Source organism: Cygnus olor, chromosome 3, assembly GCF_009769625.2.
Source record: "Cygnus olor isolate bCygOlo1 chromosome 3, bCygOlo1.pri.v2, whole genome shotgun sequence".
NCBI lineage: Eukaryota > Metazoa > Chordata > Aves > Anseriformes > Anatidae > Cygnus > Cygnus olor.
This window is the reverse complement of record NC_049171.1, coordinates 2,358,114-2,382,031: the sequence shown is the minus strand read 5'-3', so window position 1 is coordinate 2,382,031 and position 23,918 is coordinate 2,358,114. Positions and strand designations below refer to the sequence as shown.

Here is a 23,918-nt window from a genome sequence, read left to right as displayed (position 1 = left end):
ACTCCAAAGCTTACTGGGAAGGACTGGGAAGAGCCCAGCATGACAGCAGCCAACCCAGTTAGTCAGTTTTCTTCTTCAGCCTGATTAAAAGGGGCATTTAAAGTGAGTTTGGGGAGTTTTCACCAACCTAAAATGGCAAATCCTTGACATACCGCCCAACTACTACGCCGATAAGCACCTCGCAGACATCGCAGATGGTATCTTGAAAGAGCAAAATGTATTTCTCTACTTTTCCCAGTCAGTACAAGCTAAAGTACGACCTGGATTTTCACAGGGTGTGTGACCTTACCAAAAGCAGAGCAGTTTGTCCCGATTGCTGTAACGGTGCCAATGCCATCATAGCTACTGCATCACCTGCGCGAAAACAGGCACAAACAATCCCAAGCTATTTTTATGTGGCAAAACCTAAGGCCAAGGTTAGCCATGAACAACTCTTCAGAGGTTTGAATTTTTCTCCTTACATTTGTTTCACTGGTGCCACTGAGAATACTTGCATTTATTTCATTTTCTTTGTATTTGCTGGACAAAAACCAGTATCAAAATGCTGTCGGCTTACCGACAGCCCTCAGAATGACCACGTCCACTTTTGCAGTTATAACACATTTCACCCAAAGGAGAAAAATAATTTTTTGTGTATTTTAAATTTGAATTTATAGCTGCCATCTCTAGAATGCCTCGTGTCATTAATGTGCAATATCTTTAATTGGACAGTTCAAAGCCTATAAATTAGAAGACACTCGCAGAAACTAAAATCAAGGGTTTGGGGCTATGCTTTTCAGCTTGCCAAATGCCCATTGGCCAGTAACCAACTCAAGGAAGGTCCTGAGAAAAAATCCTAGCTGCAAAAAGGCCCAAGGGGGAAAGTTTTATTTTGAAATGTCTCCGCAACTCTTCTCCTTAGAAACTGCAAGGTACTTTTGGCCAGGTCATCAACCTTCCCTTCCAAGAAGTCACAGTGAAAATGCCTGACTCCATGAACTTCCATTCAATTAGCCAGTATCGTGATACAAACCTGAATACTCCTACTAAGAGGCATTAATTCACACACGCACAATCTACAGCTGTCTAATAAGAAGAGGCATATGTTAGGTCAATGACACAGAGCACATTTTTTCAAGACCAATCTTGCCAACAAAAATTCCTGCCAAAAAACAAATGCTACACTAAACTCAAGATTATTGCCTACAAGCTTAAGATTTCGCTCAAAAGAATATTACCAAGTCAAGTAACTTCAAAGAGTGCAAGAGCTACTTGGGTGGGAAGCCCTGTCTAAAATAGAAGCAAAGTTTATTTTGACATAAAAAAGTAGAATTTGCTGGTAATTATCCAACGAACTTGAAAAAAGCTGATGAACCCTGGGGAATGAGGGCTACACAGTGATGTGGCTGGGGTAGGAAGAGGAACAGAAACCTTATGGTAAGAAAATTATTATCTGAAATAAGGAGAATTCCAGGGATAAATGGGGGGAAAGTATATATATATCCAAAAGAAAAGAAAGGAAAAAACCAACCAAACAAAAAAAAAACATCCACAGTTTGCCCACAGTACTTTGGGCAAAATCTATCTCTGAATCTTAGTAATTTACAGAGAAATGTGTGAATCCAGATTTGCAACAGTGTTGAAATTACACACAGTGAAACAAAATCCTGTATTAAATGCATTAGGGGCAGCATTTTTGAGTTTTGAAAACTCTTACCAATTTTGCTGGTTTTATCTACGTAAAAAATAAAGAACCTTCTCCTTATGAAATCCTGTTACAACTGCCATGCGTCTCTGCGTGACTCAATGACCCAGGTGAAAGGCCAGCATGATGCTTTCATTTTACTTCTTTGCAAGCAGCAACTCATTGTGAAGGAAAACCGTTACACCACGTAGGGGAACTGAAAATCTTGAACTCATCTCCATGTTCCTCTGCACCTTAAAGGCAGGAGTCATGCTTGGGATAATGATTCTGTGCTGTTCCGTATTGGCAAACACCATCATGAGTTCTTTTCAAAATAACATCTAAATCAGACCTAAAATCTGTCTAGTAGAGTATATTTTTGTTGTTCTGTTTTTTTCTTTTTTTTTTTTTCCTAGCAGTGTCCAACAGCAAACACTTAAGGAAATAACATAAAGCTCTAAGTATAGAAGATCTAACATACCAGACCAGATCTTCTTTGAAGATCTACTGAACCAAAAATTTCTAGCTTATCATAGTAGTCACCAGTGGGCTTAATTTAAATAATTTTTTTCCTCTAATATGTTCAGCTATGTGAAAATTTTCAAGTCTACACTCACAGCAGCAAGACAATGAAAAATCCTCTCAAAGGCAAAAAGGAATCTGCAGCGCAAGTGTTACAAAAACATGGAGAACTTACCAGTTTGATGTAAGCCAATGAAACAAACAAAATCATTAAAATATCCCTGAAGAACTGTGTAAACAGAGCAAATAATTAATGACATTTATTACTTGATTTATGGCTTGATTAGAACCTGTAGCCAGACCCTGCAAATAAAGCTCATCTCTATTAGGAGAATACATGAGATAACTTTTTATGAATAGGCAAAATAAAAAATAAGAATTAAAAAAAAAAAAAAAACAAGCTAACAGAATTTCATTAAACAAGTGAAAACGTATGGATCAAACTCCTTGACCTGAGCAGGCTTACACAGAGTCATAGAATAAATTAGGGCAGAAGAGACCTGGAGGTCTCTAATCCAATCCCCAATCTTGTCCAGTTGAGTTTTGAATATGCCCAAGGACGTGGTTTCCACTGCGTTTCTGGGCCATTGTTCTAGCACTCTCAGTGTGAAAATATTTCTCTTTATACTCATCTGGGATTCTCCTGATGGAAATTTGAGCCCACTACCCCTAATATTTTCACTACGCACCTCTGAGAAGAGCCTGGCTCTGTTGTCTCTAAAACTACCCATTAAGACAGTTCAAAAGCAAAATAAGATCTCCCCAGAACAGCCTGAAAAAAAAAAACAGCTCTCTCAACACTCATTACGTGACATGTGCTCTGGCCCTCGCATCTCAGCAGCCCTACGATGGACTCACTCCTGTCCAAAACTGGACACGATACTCCAGATGTGCTCTCTCAAGTGATGAACAGAGGGGCCTAATCACTTTCCTTGACCTGCTGACAGCTCTTCCTAATGAGATTCCTTAATTGCTGCAAGGGCACGCTGCTGACTCATGACCAACTTGTTCACGTCCAACATATGAGTAATGGGATCATGCTGGACCAGTATCTATGCTTATAGTGTATTAGATGGCTCTACAACTCTAGGACATCAATGGATAATATGTCTGTTTGCTCCTATTTTTTTGTATGTTTTTGTATGTTATTTTTTTCCAACTCATACTGCTTTTGTAAGTATCTGGGATCTCATACTTCAGGAAAAAGACATGGAGAATTCGAAACAAAACCAAAAAAAGAAGTAGAGGTAGAAATTGTTGTGTTAAGAAGACTGTTAGAGACAACAACTCAAGTATAAGGACTTTATCGGCCACAAAATAACAGCCAAAGTTTACCCTACAAAGTTAAAAGCAATCTGTGCCCATCACAGAAAAGAAGCATATTGAAAGATTTCTTCTCTATTCACAGAACAAAAAGGTAGATCCAGCCTGCCACCAGATCCATTACAAGGGAATCCACGTGAGAACGAACTGCAGTAACTCCTGGTTGGCTACAACAAACTGCCAGTGAATTGCAATGCTACAAAACAGACAAAAAAACTAAACAGGCTCAGTTATCAAGAAAATCCAGATCCAGAAAGACAAAGACAACTTCCCATACTACAGCAGAAAACCTAGAACAAAGTCTAAATCCTGGGATGCTTTCTCCACCAGTTCTCCCAATTACTCTAGATCTAATCAAGGTGCAGTTCTTCTGAAATCATCGCACCAGCATCTGTTCCATTTAGGCTAATTCATGTCAAACCAGAAAATATTTAGTCAACTGCAAATTGTCCATTTTGAGCTTTCAGAATAAAGGAAATAGGCTGCCGTGAGCATCCTGATGTCTCACTCTTTCCTCGTACCTTTTGTAGACAGGTGCAAACCAACGTGAAAAAAATGAAACATGCCATGGAAATCTTTTAATTTATTTTTTTTTTAGGACAACTAATTGCCTAGTTAAGTCATTTGTTATTTCCTCTGGTGAGAGGATGCTGGGGGAGAGCAGCAAACTGATATATACCTGGAAGCTACAGACAAGGAGAATCTGGCAATCTCCCGTTGTTCATAAGTGGTTTATCTGTTTAACCTTCATATTGGATATTCATGCATGATGAGACCAGCAGCTACCTGACACTGACAGACAGAATTAAGGCCAGATTATTCTACATGAGATGGTACAGACATACAATTTTAGTGGTGTTACTTTGATCCTGCATCACATGGACCAACAATCAGGACATGGATATTTTAGTACTATTTTTATTCTTTCCTATTGCTTTAAAAAGGCAGTGCTTGAAACAATGACTTTTTTTTTAAGATGCTATAGTAAGCAATATTTCTTTTAAAATTGCGGCTGTCCAACAGTTTGAGCCTGTTCTTTTTAAAATGAAACAGCCAGAACAAATGGTGGTGGCAATCCCAACATAAAGAGGCCATCGATTATTAAAATCTCCTTACTATAAATCGTGGATGTTGCTTGTCAGCTTGGTGTGTGACTGTAGTATGAATAAGAAGGTAAAATTCCACTAAGGCTATAGTTTGCTCGATCATTCTGCTGTGCAAAAATAGAAAGAAAAGCTCTCCTCCCGTCCTTTCACTCCTTAGTACCAAAACATTCATACACACGTTAAGTAAAAAACTACGATGGTGCAATGGTAGCTGATCCAATTCCTTTTTTTCCTGAGTCTGCCCTGATGCTACTTACGAATTTGCCTACTCAAGAACTGCAATAAAACAGAAAAAGACGGCTTCATTCTGCTTCAGTGATCTATACCTAAGGAAAGCACATACATTTTCCAATGAAATCCATAAATGAAAGACGAGGCCAAGCTCTACCTATTTATCTTCGAAGTTACGGAGACAAAGAGGTGCCAACTCTGTGCCCTCTGAAAGCACAAAATCTCCTCCACACTTACCTAAGCAATTTTTGCAAGATTAACAGATGTAAAGATGATCTAGTTAGCCTACACCTTGAAGGGGTTTAGGCTGCCTAAAAACGTGCTGAGGAACCACATTTTAGGAATTCACAATGCTATCAGAGAGCTATGCATGAGGAAGGGAGGGAGGATGAGAACAAACCAAGTAATTGCAACTTCCCTTCATCCCCTCCACCTTCAGAAGTGGACGAGAGAAAAAGGAAGACCATCCTTCAAAATTAAGCTATTTTCCCCTCTTAAGCTATTCCCACGTAAACGTAAAAAATGGAATGTTGTGGAAATACTATGCAAATTTTTATATATCTATATACAAAAATTTACATAGTTTTTTTTTCTTTTTTAAACGTAACACAGTCCTGCCCGTCTCTAACACTTCCCGTGCTGTTTCCATTGAAATGTTTCCTCTTACCGGCAGCAACATATCATTTTATCAGGATGCCAGGAGATCATTTCCACACAATGCCAGCAGATGTAATTTTCTTAGATGCACACACAGTTCATCATTTAGATACTAGATGACAAGGTGATCGCAGGGTGACTCTGTAATGCAAGTTTGCTGTTTGGCATTTTGAATTCTCAAATGATAAAAAAAAGACTTATCAAATATAAATATCTTTAAGAAAAAAGTAACAAAAGTGCTACATATGATCAAGGAAAACAATTCCATTAGTTTCTGCTACTTAAAGTAGGTTTGCTTTACAAATATTACCACATCCATTATCAGTATGGCTTCCAATTATTAATTAAATTGCTCGTAGCAGTATAGCTTTCTCACATCTTAACAAGGACAGAGTAAAGAGAACACAAAACATTCACACCCCATTTCTCAGGTAAGAGATCCTCCTGCCTTTAAGCAAATACAAAAGTTCATATTTAGGAGAATATTTATGCTATGATGGTTAACTAGCAAAGGTCAGATGCAAAAGTTCTCCAATAACCCTTCAGGCTAGTTGGGGTGTAGGCATTAGTTACACAGACGTGTAAAAATTCACTCACCCATTTCATGACCTTAATACCTTCCTGGAAAACATTGCTTTTGAAAGTGGCAAAGTGGAGAGGGGAGTAGGGTGGGGACAGAAAAGGTGAGAGGAAGAATAAAAAGTGAACTTGTTAGTGACAGATCAATAGAGTCTAGACCTCTTCTGAGCAGGCACTGCTAGCCATGCCAAATAATGAATAGTGGTTTTGAGAAGTGGACTGTTGTCCATTAGACATTCAGCTCATTTTTCATATGATCCCAGGCTGGGCTTCAATCATGGTCCCAGAGGCAGAAGGCAGTACTTATCCACTAAGCCACGCAGCTTGTGAGAGCAGAGGATGTCTGTGTTGAATATGTGAACATCAACCAAAATATGTGAATGTGTTTCCAATGGACATTCTCAGCACAGCACCCAAAAGTATATCAAGTCACTGTATGACCAGTGAGGCACAGCTTATTGCAGCTGGAAATCATTTATTCCCATGCTGAAGTGGGGTTTCTAGTGTTCTTTTTACTCTCTGTTGATAATCCCAATCTGGTGTCCATCGACCCTGTGCCACTACCTCAGCTTGCATCCTTTCAGTCTCAGAGAAGGAAAAGCATACAGACTATTTTTACACAATCTCTAAGGGTATCCAAGATTTTAAGTGTAGCCTAAGACTTGTAATTGAGGACTGTCTAAAATACCTGGAAGCACTTTGAATGCTAAGACAGAGCAGCAAGATTTTTCTAGCCACTGGGGCTGGGAGAGGGAGGTTGGTTGGTTGATTGATTATTTATTGGGAATTAATACTGAGAGAGTATATGCAAAGGCTGAGGGCACCATGCCATCTTCACAGAACAAGACCCTAACAGCTAACTGACGTACAAGAAACTGCAAAGTTATACTGTAAGAACACATATTAAGGACCGAGGAAAGTCTGCTAAGGTGCTACGTCTAAAACTAAGTTACTTCTCGCTCTGACCCTCCCCCTTCTTCGTATCAGTCGTCGTCTAGAGCCTCTGTCTTGATCTCGTTGGCTCCTTGCCGGGCCAATGCCAAGATGGTGTGGTTTACCGCTGCCATTTCCACGGCTAACGAGATGGGGTCTTGGTGGTCACTATGGCTAGTGCTGTCATCCTGCGCGGGCGGAAATGAGAAAAGAGAAGCGTGGTTACTCCACAAGCAGAAAACCAGCAGGAAAAAAGCTAGGGTATAAATAATGGACTAGGGGCAGCAAACTGCACGTTTGTTGCAGGGGGTACAACATGAAAGGAATTCACACAATTGACTTAGGACTGATTTCCCTCACTGTGCAGACAAAGGTAAGCAGGGCATGGGGTGACGCACCTGATTTTCGAGAAATAAATTTAAGGCAAAGGGTGGGAGGGGAGAATATTTGGAGAAAAATACTAAATTATAAAGATAAAAGTGATATACAACATATGTCAGGAAACAAAACTAAGGCAGAAACCATTACCCACTGCACAAATTCATGCTGTGCTTACATTTTGACTACTGCATACAGTTCTGGTCATCCCGTTTAAAGAGGAGATAGCAGAACTAGAAAAGGTAGCAAGATTGGCAACCAGGAGGAACAGAGGCACGGGGTGGCTCCCTTACAAGGAGGGAATAAATAGACCTAGACTCCTCAGCTTGGAAAAGAAATGGCTGATGGTTGATATGGTAAATGCTTATTACAAATAATCAGTAAATAGGGACCAATTGTTCACTACTTCTGACTTTCTAATAAGCAAGGGTGCTCACTGAAATGATGAGATAATATATTCCGGAGCAGCGACAGGAAGCAGCTCTTCACTTATCACAGATCGGTTGTAGGATTCACTGATTTTTAGATTAGCCAAAAGTAAAAACGGCTTTAAGAAGTGGGGTTAGATAAGTTCATGGAAAATTTGTCTACTGGTAACTATCAAAAAGGAAGTGGATACACTGCCTGGCTCAGGAAGTTCCTCCAAACTACTGCCTTCCAGAACCTGGAAGCTACTATAATAAAATCAGTCTATAATTGTCCTATTCTTTAAAAATACTTTTTCCTGAAATACTGTTACTGACCTCACTCAGAGATAGGAAACAAACCTAGCTTAGCCTTTGGTCTGAGGCAGTATCCCATGAAGAAACTGAATTCACACGGGAACTGCGAAAAAGATGCTGAAAACCTCCTAGACAGGTAAGGAAAACAGTGCAAGGATTGCAGGGGACTGGAACTACCATAATTCAAATATCTGGGTGAACATCCTGCCAAATTCGCCAGTTCACTGAACTGAGTGCCATGTATTTCTTCGTGCTTATTTTCTAAAGAGCGTGGTCTCTCAGCTGTAGAAGGACCACTGTGCTGATGACTATGATGCTTGGTAAGCAAAATTAATACAGGGGAAGCTGATGCTACAGGACTGCAATGAAATTTTTAAAATCAAGGTGCAAGAGGGGTTAACTTCCATGGGTACATAATAGCCACAGATTATCAGACCTAAAGTCTGATTGTTCTAACATAATTTTTATGTGAAGTGGGCATGTTTCTTAGTCTAAATCAGAAATAGAGCTTGGTTTAAAATAATAGGAATGAGAACGAGCAATATTCAAAACTAATTTCAGCTGTCAAATAAATTCATCTGGGACGCTGGGCAAAATCGTGGTGTTTCCTCTCTTTAAAACGAGGCACTAATAGTGAACACAGTGATTTTGCCATTATTATTTTTACAGAAAGGAAATGATAAACATTTATCAGCCTTCCAACAGCCGTTAAGCAATGAACATGCAAAATTTAAATTCTAAAATGTGCATTACATGTTTTTAAATTAAGATGACAGGTGGCAAATGCTGAGGGAGACAGAAGAGACAGGATTTGGTAAAATCCTAAGTTATTTAAAGGAATGCATTCATTTCCAACAAATATAGGGCAAATATTGGGATGTCATCTCAGTAATCTTTACCATGGTAAGAAATACGAAGTTTCAGAGTCCTAGTCACTTCATTAATATTTGGATGAACTTGGTATTTTGAAGTTTACTAGAGTTTAAGAGCTACTGTGGAAAACAGATTTTATGGTTTTAACAGCTAAGGGATGTTAAATGGTCATCAAGAGAGCTTGCCATTTAATCTGCTAATGCCTAATTATACTTTGTAGAGGAACCCAGCTAGGTTAGTGAGAAATGTAAGTTTTAAGGACTCTAAACTAAGATCTTTAAATTTTAATTTCCAATTTATTTCTGTTTTCAAAGCATTTTGGACAACACACAAATAAAAATACAGTTTGGGCGTCTAGATAACCCTTCATCTCAGTATCCAGTTCCTGGATCTAACTGATAAGGAATTAACTGCACTCAACAGCAGTTTCAAAATATTTTCTAACGGTCACAGAGCAGACTCTCATCATCTAGAGCTAGCAAGGCTGGTTCCACCAAATCTACTGGCGATGACCTATTAAGGCCCTCTTAATACCCATCAAAGCCGAGCGGCTGGGAACACCTCTGCCAGGTATCTGTCGTACTGGGCCCCAGCCAAGGCTGCTGGGGACTCGTTCCAGGACATTCGTTGCTACTACGCTCCACCAGTAGCCCCTACAGAGGGAGACGTATCTATTTCTCCCAAATGAGTCAATTAAAACACAATCTGCCCACCCCAGGTGTTGGGCATTGCACAGAACAGAGCTAATATCAAAGCCAGAACCAAGTAAATGAACTGTTCAACAAGTCCAGTGGTGCCAAGCGCACATATCCCTGATGGGTTTGGGCTAACACTGACACCTGAGGGAAAATTGGGAAGGGGATGCAATACCTGTCTGGAAGGTGTGTGAAGGAAGGGTCACCAACTTTAGGGTAGGTGAGGGCTCAGAGTGCGGGAAGGGGTATTCTTTTGCTAGAGAATTTAAAAAAGAAGTTGCTGTCAAGGGTTAAAAATAACCAAGAAAAATAGAGAATAGGCAAGAGTTAAAATGCAAAAAAGAAAAAAAAATAAAGACAGATAATATGTAAACAATCCAAATAGTGGCACATTGTCGCAGAACAATAGGAAGCAGGTATGGGGCCAAATAAAGCTTTAGTTCATCACATCCCTTCCCCCCCACCCTTCCCACTTTGTCTGTCAGCATCTTAGGGACTGATCCTGCGCCACTCCTGAAGGGTGCTCCCACAGGCAAGCACAGGGAGCTCAGCAACTCACGGGAGGGTGCTCAGTACCCTGTGGCAAGGTTGACAAAAGGGCTTAGAAAGCATACCGGGCAGGGGCTTACTGGTGCACGTGTCTGGGTGCCAGATAAGCAACTCACAACAGCTGTAACAGACTATAACGAAGACATTTCTTGCAGAAAGAAAGAAAAGGTGAGAGAGGAACACACATGCCTAGTTTTGCAGGGAAGCATGTTGGTGCCTGGTATATTGGAGCAATTGTTAAAGACCTGTACATCCTTTCTGGAGGGTGGATAACTAGCACGGTGCCAGGGGGAAGGAGAGCTCAAGTTATGCATGGTGCACTGGGTGAGTTAACACTCTCCTAACATTTTTCATACATTGCGTGTGGCGTGAATGGTGTAACTTGCTTGTTTGGAGCAGATCCTCCTGTCTTCTTCTACCTTCTCTGCTTCTCTGCCTCCCTCTGAACATCTTCCCTCCTCCTCCCCATTGCGTACTTGCCAAGTGTCCTGTTGTATGACAACAAATCCGTGTGGGTGAATACTGGTTGCTCAACACATTCAAACAGGGGAGCTGTGCTCTTCCACTTTCCCCATTACAATTACAACGAAACAAAACAAGAACAAGAGACATCTGATTTGTACGAGGCAGAGAGCCTCCTTCATGTGTCACGGTAACTCTCCCATTTGGGGACACGCGGCTGAGCCACGAGGCTTACCTGCTCTGAATAGTCATTGCCATCAACGTCGTCACTGTTGGAATGACCTCCCGGACTCTGTACATCTATTCCATGGCTCTCCAGGATTGCTGCTTCTTCGAAAAAAGCAAATGGATCCCTAATTTATCTGATGCATTAGAGTAATTAAAAGTAACTTTTTTTTTTTCAAGAAGTTAGAATAACTGGAAGAACAGAGTTAGTTCTTAGCCTCTTCCTCTTCACTCTCCAGTATTTGGGAAGGTAGCACATGTACAGATACTGGTTTGCCTGAAATCCTTCCCTGCCAACTAACAGACTTGTTTGCGAGTAAGAATCCTTGTTTTCCAGCCAGTCCTATTAGAAATTAGCTTAATTTCTAATGCACTGGAGTGGCAAAGGCATTCCCTGTAGATCTTCCCACATAGTTTGGACTGGCAGGACTTGAGGGGGGCGGGGAGTGTCTGAAAATAGATGGAGAAATTTTTAAAAGCACTTAAGGGATTTAAAAACAATACATCTTCATCTTCCAGCAGGATCCATGCATCTAAAGCTCCCTTTAGTTCTTTCCAATCTCTTTCCAACCCTCCTCCCCATACAGTACAGATAACATACAGTACACATAAAGCTCCAATTCCACCCATCTTTGACTACCTTTGCTTTGTTCCCCCCCAGTTCAACCGACAGGTTTCATTTAAAAAAAATAAATTTAGATGAAGTTTCAGTACTACACCAAATGCTGCAGAAAGAACAACTACAGCAAAAAGCCGCAGCCAGCAAGATGGCATAACACACTTGACATTTGCAAAAATACTAATTAACAACAGGCAGATACGGATCTGCGCTCGTCTACACCTTGCAAATTCAGTTCTGCACAGTACCTCCGTGCGTGCATGAAATTTTGCACACACTACAGAAGTTTGTCAAGCCTTGGCTGCTAATGTGAGCTTATTCTCATTAGAATGCCTTGTTCTTATCCACATTAGAAGGTCTACTTAGAAGTTCAGAGCTGCTTCTAATTTCCTTACGATGAGGTATTCGAGCAAAGAACCCGCAGGGCTAACTCTGTGAAGTGACTTTTGTTTTATCCTGATCATCAAGCAAAAATTATGACTTTGTTCCAGCCACTTGTCACTGTGCAACCCCACGGAAAGCAATAAGGAGCACAGGTGTAACCAGAATAAAAAGCTGGCTTGCGGCAGAACCTTTGGTCCTAGTGGCTGTATCTGAGATGTAAAACAACTCATCTGGACTCTTAGATCCCTGTGGGGTCTCAGGGATGGCAGTAAGAAAGACAACCCCACATTTTGGCTGAAAAAACAAGTGCATTTCAATGGGACACAGACACAAGGAAACTTACAACCCCATAAAAGCTCCTCACAACCACCACTTCTCATTTCAACAGCGCACTAAGGTTCTGAACTCGCAGTAGTCTCCATTTCCCTTATTTCCCATGCAGATATTTTCAAGTTTTATTTCAGATTTTATTTGGGGATACCCCAAGGAGCCTGAGCATAGGGAAATATGATTCTCCCTCCACTAGCAAAATGCTTATTTTGGTTTTAAAAACCAGTCTTACAGTAAAACTTCATAACTGCTTCATTTTTCCTGCACTGATGGTGGAATTTCATAAATTAAATTCCTACCCATACTTGAGAAAAAATCTGGAACAGCAAGATTTCTTTTTTAAAAAATGATTCCACATTTCTATTAAGAATGTTGGAGCCTCTAGTATCGTCATTAATATAATCTCACATAATTTCCATCTCTCCTGAGCAAGTCTATGTACTGAACCTTGAAAGCAGGCTCTCTGATACATTACCGATATTGGCTCGTCTCTTGATTTCCTTTCTTCTGTTGGCAAACCAATTGTACACTTTAAGGGAGGTAACTCGCTCCAAATCCGATAACTTTTTTCCTATGAAAGTAACAGGGGAAAAAATAATAAAAGATTGTGCTCACCAGGTTCCAGAGATAGGCAAACTACCCCTATACATCTGATAAACTCCTGAAATACAGACAGCACTGACAAGTTATTATAACTGAGAATGAAGAGAATTTTATGCAAACCAGAATACCGTGCCCAGATGCTATGGTAATAAATGCCAAATATCTCTCTAAAAACAAAGTAGCCTTTCTTCTGTTTTTAAAATCTGAAATACGCGAATTTCTTTGCAGCTTCAATCACCCAGATCCAGAGCCGTGGGAGAATAGAGGGCTGCTTTTCTAGTTCAAGCACAAAACTGAGATTCAAAAAACTCAAATTCAATTCACAGCCCTGCCACAAATTGCATACCCTTGGGCTAGTTTTCTTGCTATGTGCCGTGAGGGTACAGTTCAATGACGTGTTTTCCTCAGCAGCAGCAAACTGAAGGAAGGAATTTTGCCCCCCTCCCTTGATCTGCTTTCCTTCTTTTCCACCAGCCGCTGCTATTGTGCTCCCACAGCACTAATCACAGCCTCTCGATTCTGCCAGGACGCCTTCTATCTTTTGGGAGAAGAGGCTGGGGGATGCTGGAAACCAGATCACTAGAGTGTTACACTTAAACCATTAGAAATCCAACCACCACCACCACCCAGCTACAGCAAATAATGCCTTTTCTTGATCATCAGCATAAAAATGGAAGACAGGAGGGATCCAGCATTGCAGGGACATGATGGAAACTGGCCCTAACACTATTCAGGATGTTCAGGATAACATTTTCAGTCCTCTGCAGCCTACACAGGGATGAAGCCCCCACCGCGTGCTTCAGACTTTCTCAAAGTTTATTTATTCAGTCTATGAAAGTCATCTAATTGCAGCAATCAGCATCTACAAACTTCAGTAAGTAAGGAGAGATGAAACGAGTGAAAGAAAGAAAATTCTGGAAATAGATACCTATGCTGTTCCCTAATGCTGTGTATCTGTACCACTCAATATTTTACGCATCCTGAGACACACCTTTTAAGCACCTTCGAAGTTGCTAAACCCACCAGTGGCACTGCCAGCACTAAAAACCTGAACTCTGGTCCTCCAACCACTAGATCCTTCTGCTTCCACCATGAAAAGACAAGAGGAAACACAAAAGTTGCAACAAGGGGAATTCTGACTAGCTGTTAGGACAATGTATTTTGCCATGAGAGCTCTCAGCATTGGAACAGGGTTTCAGAGAGGTGGGAAAAACTTTGATTTTGGAGATATTCAAAACTGAATGAGGCAGAGCCCCTGAGCAGCCTATTCTAAGATGCTCCTTATTGACCAGATGATCACTTTCAGCCTAAATTGCTCTACGATTCTGTGCTATTCTGTGACTGCCTCAGCATTCAGGAGTCATACGTAGCTTTGTTTTGCATTCATTTTTATTCTGGTTATATAAAATCTAAATATATCCAAAGAGGTTCTGAAAACTATGCAAATCTTTGGTAAAACTAACCAAGGGCAGGTGTGTCCTGAGCGTGAGCTCACTGAACATTGCTGCTGCTCTCCCAAGTATGACTTCTCAAGGAACAGGGAAAATGCAACTTGCTGACCCAAATACGAGGTCCTCCATTAACACAAAGATTCTAACATGAGAGCCCCGTCTAGAAATTATAAAGAACACTGAAAGATAGGAAAGCTGTGTTCTTTAGTCCTCCCAGGACCTGCTGCATGATCTCCACCAGGTCTCAGTCTGTGAACCTAAGATTTCCCATCTGTAAAACAGAGCCAGTAAAACCCACTTTGGTGGAGTGCAATGAAATTCTCAGATCACTAAGTGCTTGAAGAAGTACTTAGAAATAACTGACCTTGAAGGATGAAAGCCTTTCAGAACATGTCTATTTTCATAGCAATGCTGTATAAATGAAATGTTCAGTTGCACAAACTTGTATTTCATATCTCAACTGGTGGGAATTTAAGTTTCAGACATAGGCATTTAGGGCTGAAAATTGCATTGATTTTCATGTTCATCCAAGTATGGCAGCTACGCAAGCCAGGGAATGCTCGAGAAGAAACCTACAACTAGTTGAGAACCCTAAATTGTTAGTAATAGCCATAAAATGAGATTCGCTGAGTTTAGCAGGAGATGGTGAAATCTAATTGCAGTTGCCTTTGGAAAAGACATCGTGATCAGCTCCTCACCTGGCTTTTGTATAACTGCATTACAGGCGTTTGCAATTTCTTCTCTCTTTGCCTCGTCAGGATATTGATTCTCATTGAAGTAACTGCAAGGAGGGGAAAGAAAAAAGTTTTTTTCAGAAATCAGAGCATGAATGCTCCAAAGCAGCTTCACTAGAAGGTGTCAACTGCTAGTTTATGCATCACTCTTACAGAGATAATACAGACGCGGTAAATTTTATGTCAACCTTTATATGCATATGGTAGTATCAGCATGCACTCATACCCACTCTTTGGAAACTTCCCAAATGCCTCAGACAATTGAATGTTATCTCAGCATTTGCAGCATCACCTCAGCATTCGGAATATCGTAGTAGGAGATACAACAAAGGAGGCAACGCCACGAATATCGGAGTTACGACTGTCAACCGAAGCATCTTGTTACAAGACCTCATAGGCCATGCCTCTGCCTTTTTAACTACCATTTACTTTCTTTTTTAATTTCTCACCCCAAGCTCAGGCAGTGTCCTACAAATGAAAGAGCCGTTCAGTGTTTATTTTGATCACTAGGTTAATATATACACACATATACAATATATATTACACACAAACACAGAAATATTGTGGATTTAGACAGATGTTATTAATATTGTACAGACAAAACTACACAGTAATACGGTAAGATTTCTAGTCTTTTTTGTTAAATCACAATGAAAAAAAAATTAGATCTACCCCAAAACAACATACTCTGACTATATCATATTTTAACAGTATTTTTCTGAGAAATTGTGATTTTATTGTACTTTATATGCAGTTAACATCCTATAAAAGTTAAATGAAGTAAAAGAAAAACCAGTTTAAGTGCTTTAAAAATTTTAATGAACTGATTTACATTCTACAGATCTTATCAGATTCGCATTAAAAACACCAAACAGAGTCCTGTTTACTTCAATGGACTCTGATAAGCAAGGCACAGGCAGGGACTACTCCATTTTTCTGTAGATTGTCCATAATACATAATCCTGAGAATTCTTTGATCAACTTTGATCAGCAGCAGGTTCAGATGTTGGACAGCTGCTCTGGACTAGCTGGATGGTTGGACTTTACGATCTTGAAGGTCTTTTCCAACCTAAATGATCCTACGGTTTTCCTTTAATTGTAGACCATTTGCTAGTAGGAGAGTTAGGCATTATTAGGCATTTATTATTTTCCACAGTCATATTTCTCCTCTGGTGGATCTGCCCCAGCACAGTTGCTCTCTGTGGAAACATGCCCTCCGGTCACATAGCAATTGGTTCTTTCCAACCTTCCTTTGAATAAGTGGTGCTAATGCAGATCCCACTCTTTCACTTCCAGCTTAGAACCATCCACTGGAAATACAAATTTTTGGACATTAGGTTTGAATTCTACGTACTACTACTTCACCCTGTTGTTCCCAGTGTTATTTTCAGCTACAGCTATGCCCACAGACGCAGTGCTATTTCCAAGTTGCTCTTCATTCACTAAGAGAAATCACACATTAGCACTGCTAGTTGCACTGTTAATGTACTTCCACTTGATTTGGCAGCTTGGAGAGCAAATGAAACCACAGAAACAGCTACATTTTCACCAAATGATAGGCAGGCTATGTCTATGCTACTAATTTGGGCATTGGAGGCAATCATATTTACAAATAAACATCTACGTCTTCCCCGGACCTCACAGAGTTGCTTTTACGAAGTAGGTCCTGAGAGTCTGCCCAGAACTGTAATTCCCACTAGGCTTGAACCTCCTCTGAAAAATAGCTGAGATTTCGCCACTAGATGTGAAGAAAACACCTGGTTACATTTAGGTTACTGGAAGCTTTGAGTACAGAGCACTTCTCTCTCTGGCACTGCCACCAGCAGGGACATTCCCTGCACCAGAGACCTTCTTCTCACCCCAGAAATAACCCTAAATTCCTGGGCATGGCATTTTTAAAAGTATATTCTTTCCTCTTTCAGGTATCATCCTTTCTATTATTATATCTTTTATAGTGATATATGTACCCATGTAAACTTGAAAATTCCTGCTTAAAGGTGTGATGTTCAGCAGAAAGCATTTTTGGAGAAGGGAAAGTTGGAAAACAGCCTAGAAAATGCTTTTTCTTGTAGTTAGTGCAATTGTCTCATGACTGTGCCTCAGCATCCCACCTACAAAATAGAAGACTCCGTTCTCTGCCCACAGACGAGAACCATTTCCTCTTCTGAGTGCCACGAAATAAAGGACAGTCAGGACTATTATTTATATGACTATATCATGTGCACTGGAGTTGTGGTCAGGACTCCAAGTCATCACAATGCGAACAAAAATTAACTCAGCAAATTTAGGTATTTTATGGACTCCCTTTGCCAAACATTATTTCCTTTGTTTATGGATATTCGTCAGAAGTCAAGAACAAACACCACGCAACAAAATGCTATTAAATTAGACAAACTGATGGATCTATACGATGAAGTACTAAAACCGAAGGGTAAAACTCTGGTATCACGTGCCATTACGGATCTAGATGGTCTGTGGTCACAGAGATGCTAGACAATGCTCAACTTCACTGAAGAAATGACAGAAGATGCAAAATCCAAGAAACGGTGTACATCTGAACTGCCCATCCTTATGTTGATGCAAGAAACAGGCACCAATTAATCAAGACAAGACAATGCAAGAGCCACGGATGACCTTTCTCTTGGCATGTAGTTAAACACTAGGCTTTTAGCAAGCCACTGAGTGCCATACACTTTGGTTGGCACAAACAACAAAAAGGTCACATTTATTATTAATAACAAAACTTAGGTCAGGATTACAATTCTCTGAGATAACATGAAATCTCTTCTTAACTTTCAGAACTGGACAATGAATAAGACATCTCTTAAGGTAAATGAGGAAGTTTTCTTTGTGTATTTCGACCATTTTTGTGATTGAGAAAAACTCTCAATTGAAACAGTAATTCATATCTACACACATGAAGACAGAATAAACTAAAAGTGTTTTCATTTTGATGGAAAAATATATTTCGATCCAATCTTCTTAAGCATTTTCTTTAAGTATCTTTTAATGTAAATATCTGACAGCTTCTACAAGAACGTTGATCCCTGCTTGAAAATCTGAAACTGTTTTCATCCCCACACCATGCTTTATGAAATAATACTAAAAATTTGACAAGTTTTCAGGCAGCTCCCTTAGGTAAACAAGACTCTTTCATGAAGACTAGAAAGCTAAGGAAGTATCAGAGGAGGGTTGGAAGGGAACTACCTGAATAGGTACATTTAGTTTCTGTAGTTGGTGCAGTAATCTTAGTACCTTCCTCTCCTTCCACCAACTGGCTTATTCCTCATCCATGTTCATGAGATGCTTCCTCCTGCCCTCATGCACTGAAGCTGCCTATGGACTTGTTCAACTCTCAACTTAGGCTCCCCCAAAAAGTACGTGCCCCTGGATTTCTCCTGAAAAAAAATCTTTCCTATCACCATATTTTTTGGTGATAACCTTTGACAGAGATTCTCAGCTTTTTTTATCAGAGAAGAGATCACATGCAGGAATTCTGTTTTAAAGGAAAAGGTCTCATAGCTACAAGTGACTGAAAACATTACACGATTGCAACTCTAAGAGCTGATTTTCATCATCAGCCTCCAAATTCTCCATTCTACTACCACATCATGTTTCTCTCCCTTCACTTATTTTGAGATCTTAATAGGATCTGTAGGTGACATGCCATGACACAAACCACATTTAAAGCCTTCCCAATGTTTCTGGGAAGTAGCTAATAGCTGGGTTTTCAAGATAGAGAAACCACTAAAGAAAAATTAAGACTTCGTCATTGATTGGTTTGGTTTGCTCATGTAGAAGTCGTGAACACGTTGTGATTTTTTTTACTCCAGTTCCTCTTGCAAACTGCAAGTGAATTAATCTGCCTCCAGCTCTTTTTCTAATCAGTCAGATGTACTCCTGCAGGAGACAGGGAGAGAACTCAGGACATCTGAATTTCTCTTCACAGCTACAAACCACAGCCTGTTCACAAACCTGAGAGTTCCTGAAAACTACAGATGAAAAATATGAAGCAGTATGAACTTCAAAGGAAAAAAAAAAAAGAAAAATAGCAGGCACAAGTAAATCCTACAAAGGCATCCTGCTTTCTAGACAAAGGGCAGCTGTCAACTGAATACCTTCAGTGAAGAAACCAAATGATCTCGTTTGTGGAAAATGACAGTGGAGGATTAAAATGAAAAGTGGCCAAATAATTTACATGAGATGAGAACCCATATGATGGTAAAGAATGTAGATATCCTTGAAGCAGTTACATTTCAATAACACTGAAGCCTAGAAAAATTGCAGATTCAGAGAAACCCTCTTTCTTTCAGGGATAATGTGCTTAGGACAATGACAGAGAGAGAATCCATCTCAGCCCCGGGCTCTGTAATGGAAGTTAACGCAATTCCTCCCCTCTTTACCAAGGTGCCCCTATCTGAATTCCTGCAACAGTTGCCAATCTTCTTTGCTCGGCTGTACGGCTTCTGTTATCCAGGCTGAGATATCAGATGCATTAAGCAATGCTTTGGTAGCGTTCCTGATAATCCACAGTGGAAGTTTTGCTGCTCCCTATCAGCTTTGCAGCTGCCACGGATGTGTCTGAAACAAGCCAAGCTGCAGAGCAGCTGAGGGATGGCCATATTCAGGGTGTTTTCATGGTGCTGCATGTTGGACATCAACAGATAAAAACCCAGCTCAGCAGACCCCAGGGCTAGGGAAAGGCTTAGTTTAAGGCACGGCACAGCAATTTAAGTGCAGGCTGAAAGGGATGGTCCTATCCTCTCCTTCACTCCCTTTTTGCAGAAAGGTTTTCTGCCCAACTGCTCCTCCGGTCCAGCTTCCTACCCATGCCAAGAGCGGTGTTTGCATAGCCGAGGGATGTAGGCAGGAGATGGCAGAAACGCACAGCTGGAACCGGTTCCTTCGTTGGCAGTTCAGATATATCCTCTTAAAATGATGCTAAAACCAAAGCCTGAGCGATGAGCTTGTGGACTGGCCCAGAGATGTATGGGGAAAGAATAAAAATAAATAAATAAATAAATAAATGCCCATATTCCCCAGGTCCCATCTGACTCCTGCTGATGAAAAGAAGATCTTCCTGCCACCAGGAACAGAGATCGTTGCCAAACCCTCCGGAGTCTCAAAATACATGAGAGCGCAAGCTGCTCTTTTGTCTTCGATAAGACTGCCTGTAATTTCAGCTCCCTATCTAGTTTCCCTTCAAACCTTCCCTCTGCTTTCCACTGACAAGTTACACAAAACACTCGAATACAGTTACCTATTTTATCTCTCATTAGTATATTTATCAACCTGGTATTGCCCAGTAGCAAGAGGTCACCGCTTCAGTCTTCGTGGCTTTTAACAGAACTATCACTCGGGCTGTCAAATCACTGGAAATATTCCTGAAGTTGGTCTGTCAACTGTGCCTGAGATCTTATCTCTGCATGGCATGAAGCAGACTGTCAGGGAAGTGACATTCAAAGCATAATCTCATTGGAAATTGTAATTACTAGTTTATTTCTCAGTAAATACTGGCCAAGAATATCACTACTGCTATTTTCACCGGGGTCAACAGATGACACTATCAGTTTTATCTACTGCTATTTCTACAGATCCTACAGTAACAGGATGTGTGTCAACCAACCAGTGCACCCCACAACACAGACTGCAAAATTAAAGCTCAAAGATATTATTGCCACTGATGAACTCTGGCAGAACAGAGAATTACTCTGAAGTTACTACCTTCTCCTTCCTCCACAACCACAAAATGTGAGCAGCAGTGGAGTTGCTATGGGGAACATCTGGTGAGCCACTTTTGCACTTGAGATCAGCTGAGGATGAGAACTGCTGCTCTGGGGGTGTGAGCTGATGGACTTGAGTCTACGCAATCCTTCGGCTCAACTGGATCTTCCATCCAGGCAAAAGAGAAGTTAAAAAAAAAAATCCAAAAATCCCCCAAAATACTGACAAACACAACCGTTGCAGCTCCCTACTATTTTCCATATATGACTATCATTTAGCTAGGGGCTTGCAGAGGTCCTTGGATTTTAAGGACAAGAAACCACTGTGGGACTCCAGCCTGACCTCTTCTACAGCATTGACCCAAGGTTTCTCAGCGATTCTGACACTAAGGCCAGCTCTTCTGTCTGACCTTCAGAGATATTCAGCCCCAATGTAAAAATCTTGCATTCTGTCCAACGGAGAACTACCATAACTTTAAAAAAAATGCTTTGGAACCAAATTCTAGGAATACTCACTCTTTAAAAATCTGCATATCATTCCTAGCTTTAGCTTTCAACCCCAGTGGACTGCTGAACTCTAAAAGAAGAGAACAGTCTTGAACTCTCTCATTATAACAGAAGTTTCATTCTCATACTTCTTTTCATGGAAAGTGCAAATCGGGAGGAGAGATCTCAACAGGACTTGATTACTTACAGCACCAGACATATGTAAATTGTAATTGTTGTTTTGCATGTTAGTCTCTGTTTGTGTACAGAAATTGCATAATCATGTCAGTACACATTTAAAAAACTCATACACAAGAGTCGATTATTTACCCTGGTTGTACAAACCCGTGGCTAAACTCAAAAAGTCACTTTACTGATTTTTCTGGGCAGGAGCAATCTCCACAACATAGACTAAAACATCAGAAATACACCTTGCACTGGGCTGTGTAAAACTCTGACCTTCAAAGCAACTATAGTATCAACAAGTTTCTAATTTTTTACAAGTCATTTTCTTGATATTTTGACAGCAGCCTCAAGCACCAACACAATCCTATCAAGCTATTAAAATTATCCCCCAAATTGTTGAAAACCAGAATTAATTGATAATAGCTCTGAAAGCCTCATACTTTCAAGAGATAATCTATGCCTCCTAATCTATAGCACCCTACTGTCGAGATAATTAACAATTAAAATAAGAATAGTTAAGACATCAGAGGTGGCGATTTACTCTTCCTTGTAATTGGATTTGGTGATAAGAATATTTTTGAAATTACACAACAGCTGTCTTCTGAGCAGAGATATTTGGACTTTTTAGCAATTTGAAACAAACACATAGGTACGTTCTGCTTAAGGCACCTTGAAGACACTGACACGCAATGGCTAAATTTGTACAACTATCCTTAAAGTTTATGGTGTCCCAGACTCCTAAAACTAACATAGCTGGCTAAATTGTTCACAAAATAAGAGAGAAAAAATGATGGATTTTTTTTTTAAGCCAGCAACCATCACATCAAGACATGATCAAGTGAGAATTATTCTGTAATATTTCCACAACCAGTTGGTGTGAGCAAATGGCACCTTCAAAGCTCTTCCTAACAAGGCATCTAAGCATGAATAACGTGTGAGTCTTGTTCTGCTTTATTTACCTGCAATTTTTAAATTGAGACCTACACACTAGAAGGCTATTTATGCGCATTAAATCCTTTGGGCTTAACCCCACAATACACCAGACCTTTGTGAAGACATCTGTGAAACAAACATCTCATCTACGATTTTGAACTTTGTACAGGGGAAGAGTTATTGAAGTTACATCCTCTGGATTAGCCAGTGCTCACAAAGCAGGGCCAGTCCATGGATGAAACATCTCCAAGTGATGAGACCCTACAGAAATCATCCCTGGCACTTCAGCAAGAGCCTATCCACTTTTAGGGCATGTTTTGCTGCTTGGTAAGCCCAGCTTTCCAGGGGGATGCACCATAATCAAAACTGTGGTTATTAGAAATATGACTTGCAGGACAACAGAGGATTCCAGGGGTTTATCTGACAACACAAATAAATACAAAAACGTATGAATTGAATTTTACATTACTCAACCCAAAACTTCATTCTGTTCTCTTTCAGAAAATACTGAAGAGTCAGAATCTGAGTTTTCTGCTCATCTGAAATAAGGTATTTCTAAAAGTATAGTCTATCCTTGCCTCAAAACTGTGCTTTAGTGGTAAGTTCAGCACTGGATCACAAAAAAAACATATATACAGAATGCCATTTGTAAGCAGCAAGGTCCCCCAGGTTTTTACTAGTTAAGTCTCGGCGTGCTCATGTTTTTCAGAATTTTATACTCCTCCTAGCTGTGAAGCTTTTAAGTCACACTTTGTCCTAAGCCTCCACGAGAGGAAAAATACCAACCATGACATTTGTGATAAAGCTTAGGTTGAGCTGACAACTTCCTGTGCACTGCTAAATCACTAGCCTTTTCCCCCCAAAGGTCCACAAGTTTTTATTTACAATTTCTAGTACTTGACCGGACTCAGCTTAGCTTAGCTTTGGAGGGCACAGCCAGCCATCATTGTTACTGCATTTTCAGGAAATAAAAAGTGATTAAACTAATGAAAGGACCCTACAGAATCCAAAGCCTTAGGTAAGGCCAATTCTTGCAGGATATCCAGGGCATAAAGTCAAGAGGCTGAGGATCAAAGCCTCTGATTTTGGGCTTATCACATGTATTTTTCCTAATGCCTGGTACCTTCAAGACCGGGACCAGAACTATTATTGCATTAAGTGTTGCACAGACACAAAGCAGAAAAATGAATTTAATTTTCAGATATTAATAGAAGAATTTAAGAGTGGGAGAACAGCAAAGTTAAGAGAGACACAAGAAAGCAGCTGCAGAGCCATGAAATAAATCCACAGCTCCCGACTCCTGGATCTGTAGTCTATAACATGAGCTGTGATTTCTGCCATGTACTTCCTCTTAAATGTCATTGCCACTGCAGCTCAGAAAAGCCGAGCTCCCTGGGGACAGCCTCATCTGCTCTTTAGGAGGTATGACTAAAACAGCACTGGTAGTAATACTCTAAAAGCAACCGAGGAGTTCTTGACTATATCTCTCTGTCTAGAAAAATCAATTATTCTTATCATTTGGGGACTTCAGCAAAGCATTTGATACAGGGA

At 40.3% G+C, this 23,918-nt stretch overlaps 1 protein-coding gene across 21 annotated transcripts in view; it reads right to left on the bottom strand.

Moving 5' to 3' along the window:
- Window positions 1-520: 520 nt before the first annotated feature.
- HMBOX1 (homeobox containing 1) overlaps window positions 521-23,918 on the bottom strand; it is a 107,722-nt gene continuing 84,324 nt past the window's right edge. For 8 of the 21 annotated variants that reach the window (XM_040550544.1, XM_040550541.1, XM_040550555.1 and 5 more), the window contains 5 exons: window positions 15,004-15,086; window positions 12,727-12,822; window positions 10,929-11,023; window positions 10,588-10,719; window positions 521-7,202 (listed from right to left, as the gene is read on the bottom strand). In XM_040550544.1, the coding sequence (XP_040406478.1) occupies window positions 7,065-7,202; window positions 10,588-10,719; window positions 10,929-11,023; window positions 12,727-12,822; window positions 15,004-15,086 (544 nt within the window). In that variant the 3' untranslated portion in view covers window positions 521-7,064. Of the gene's footprint in view, window positions 7,203-9,857; window positions 9,939-10,587; window positions 10,720-10,928; window positions 11,024-12,726; window positions 12,823-15,003; window positions 15,087-23,918 lie in introns of all 21 variants that reach the window. The other 13 variants (XM_040550547.1, XM_040550548.1, XM_040550560.1 and 10 more) reach the window with 12 other exon arrangements.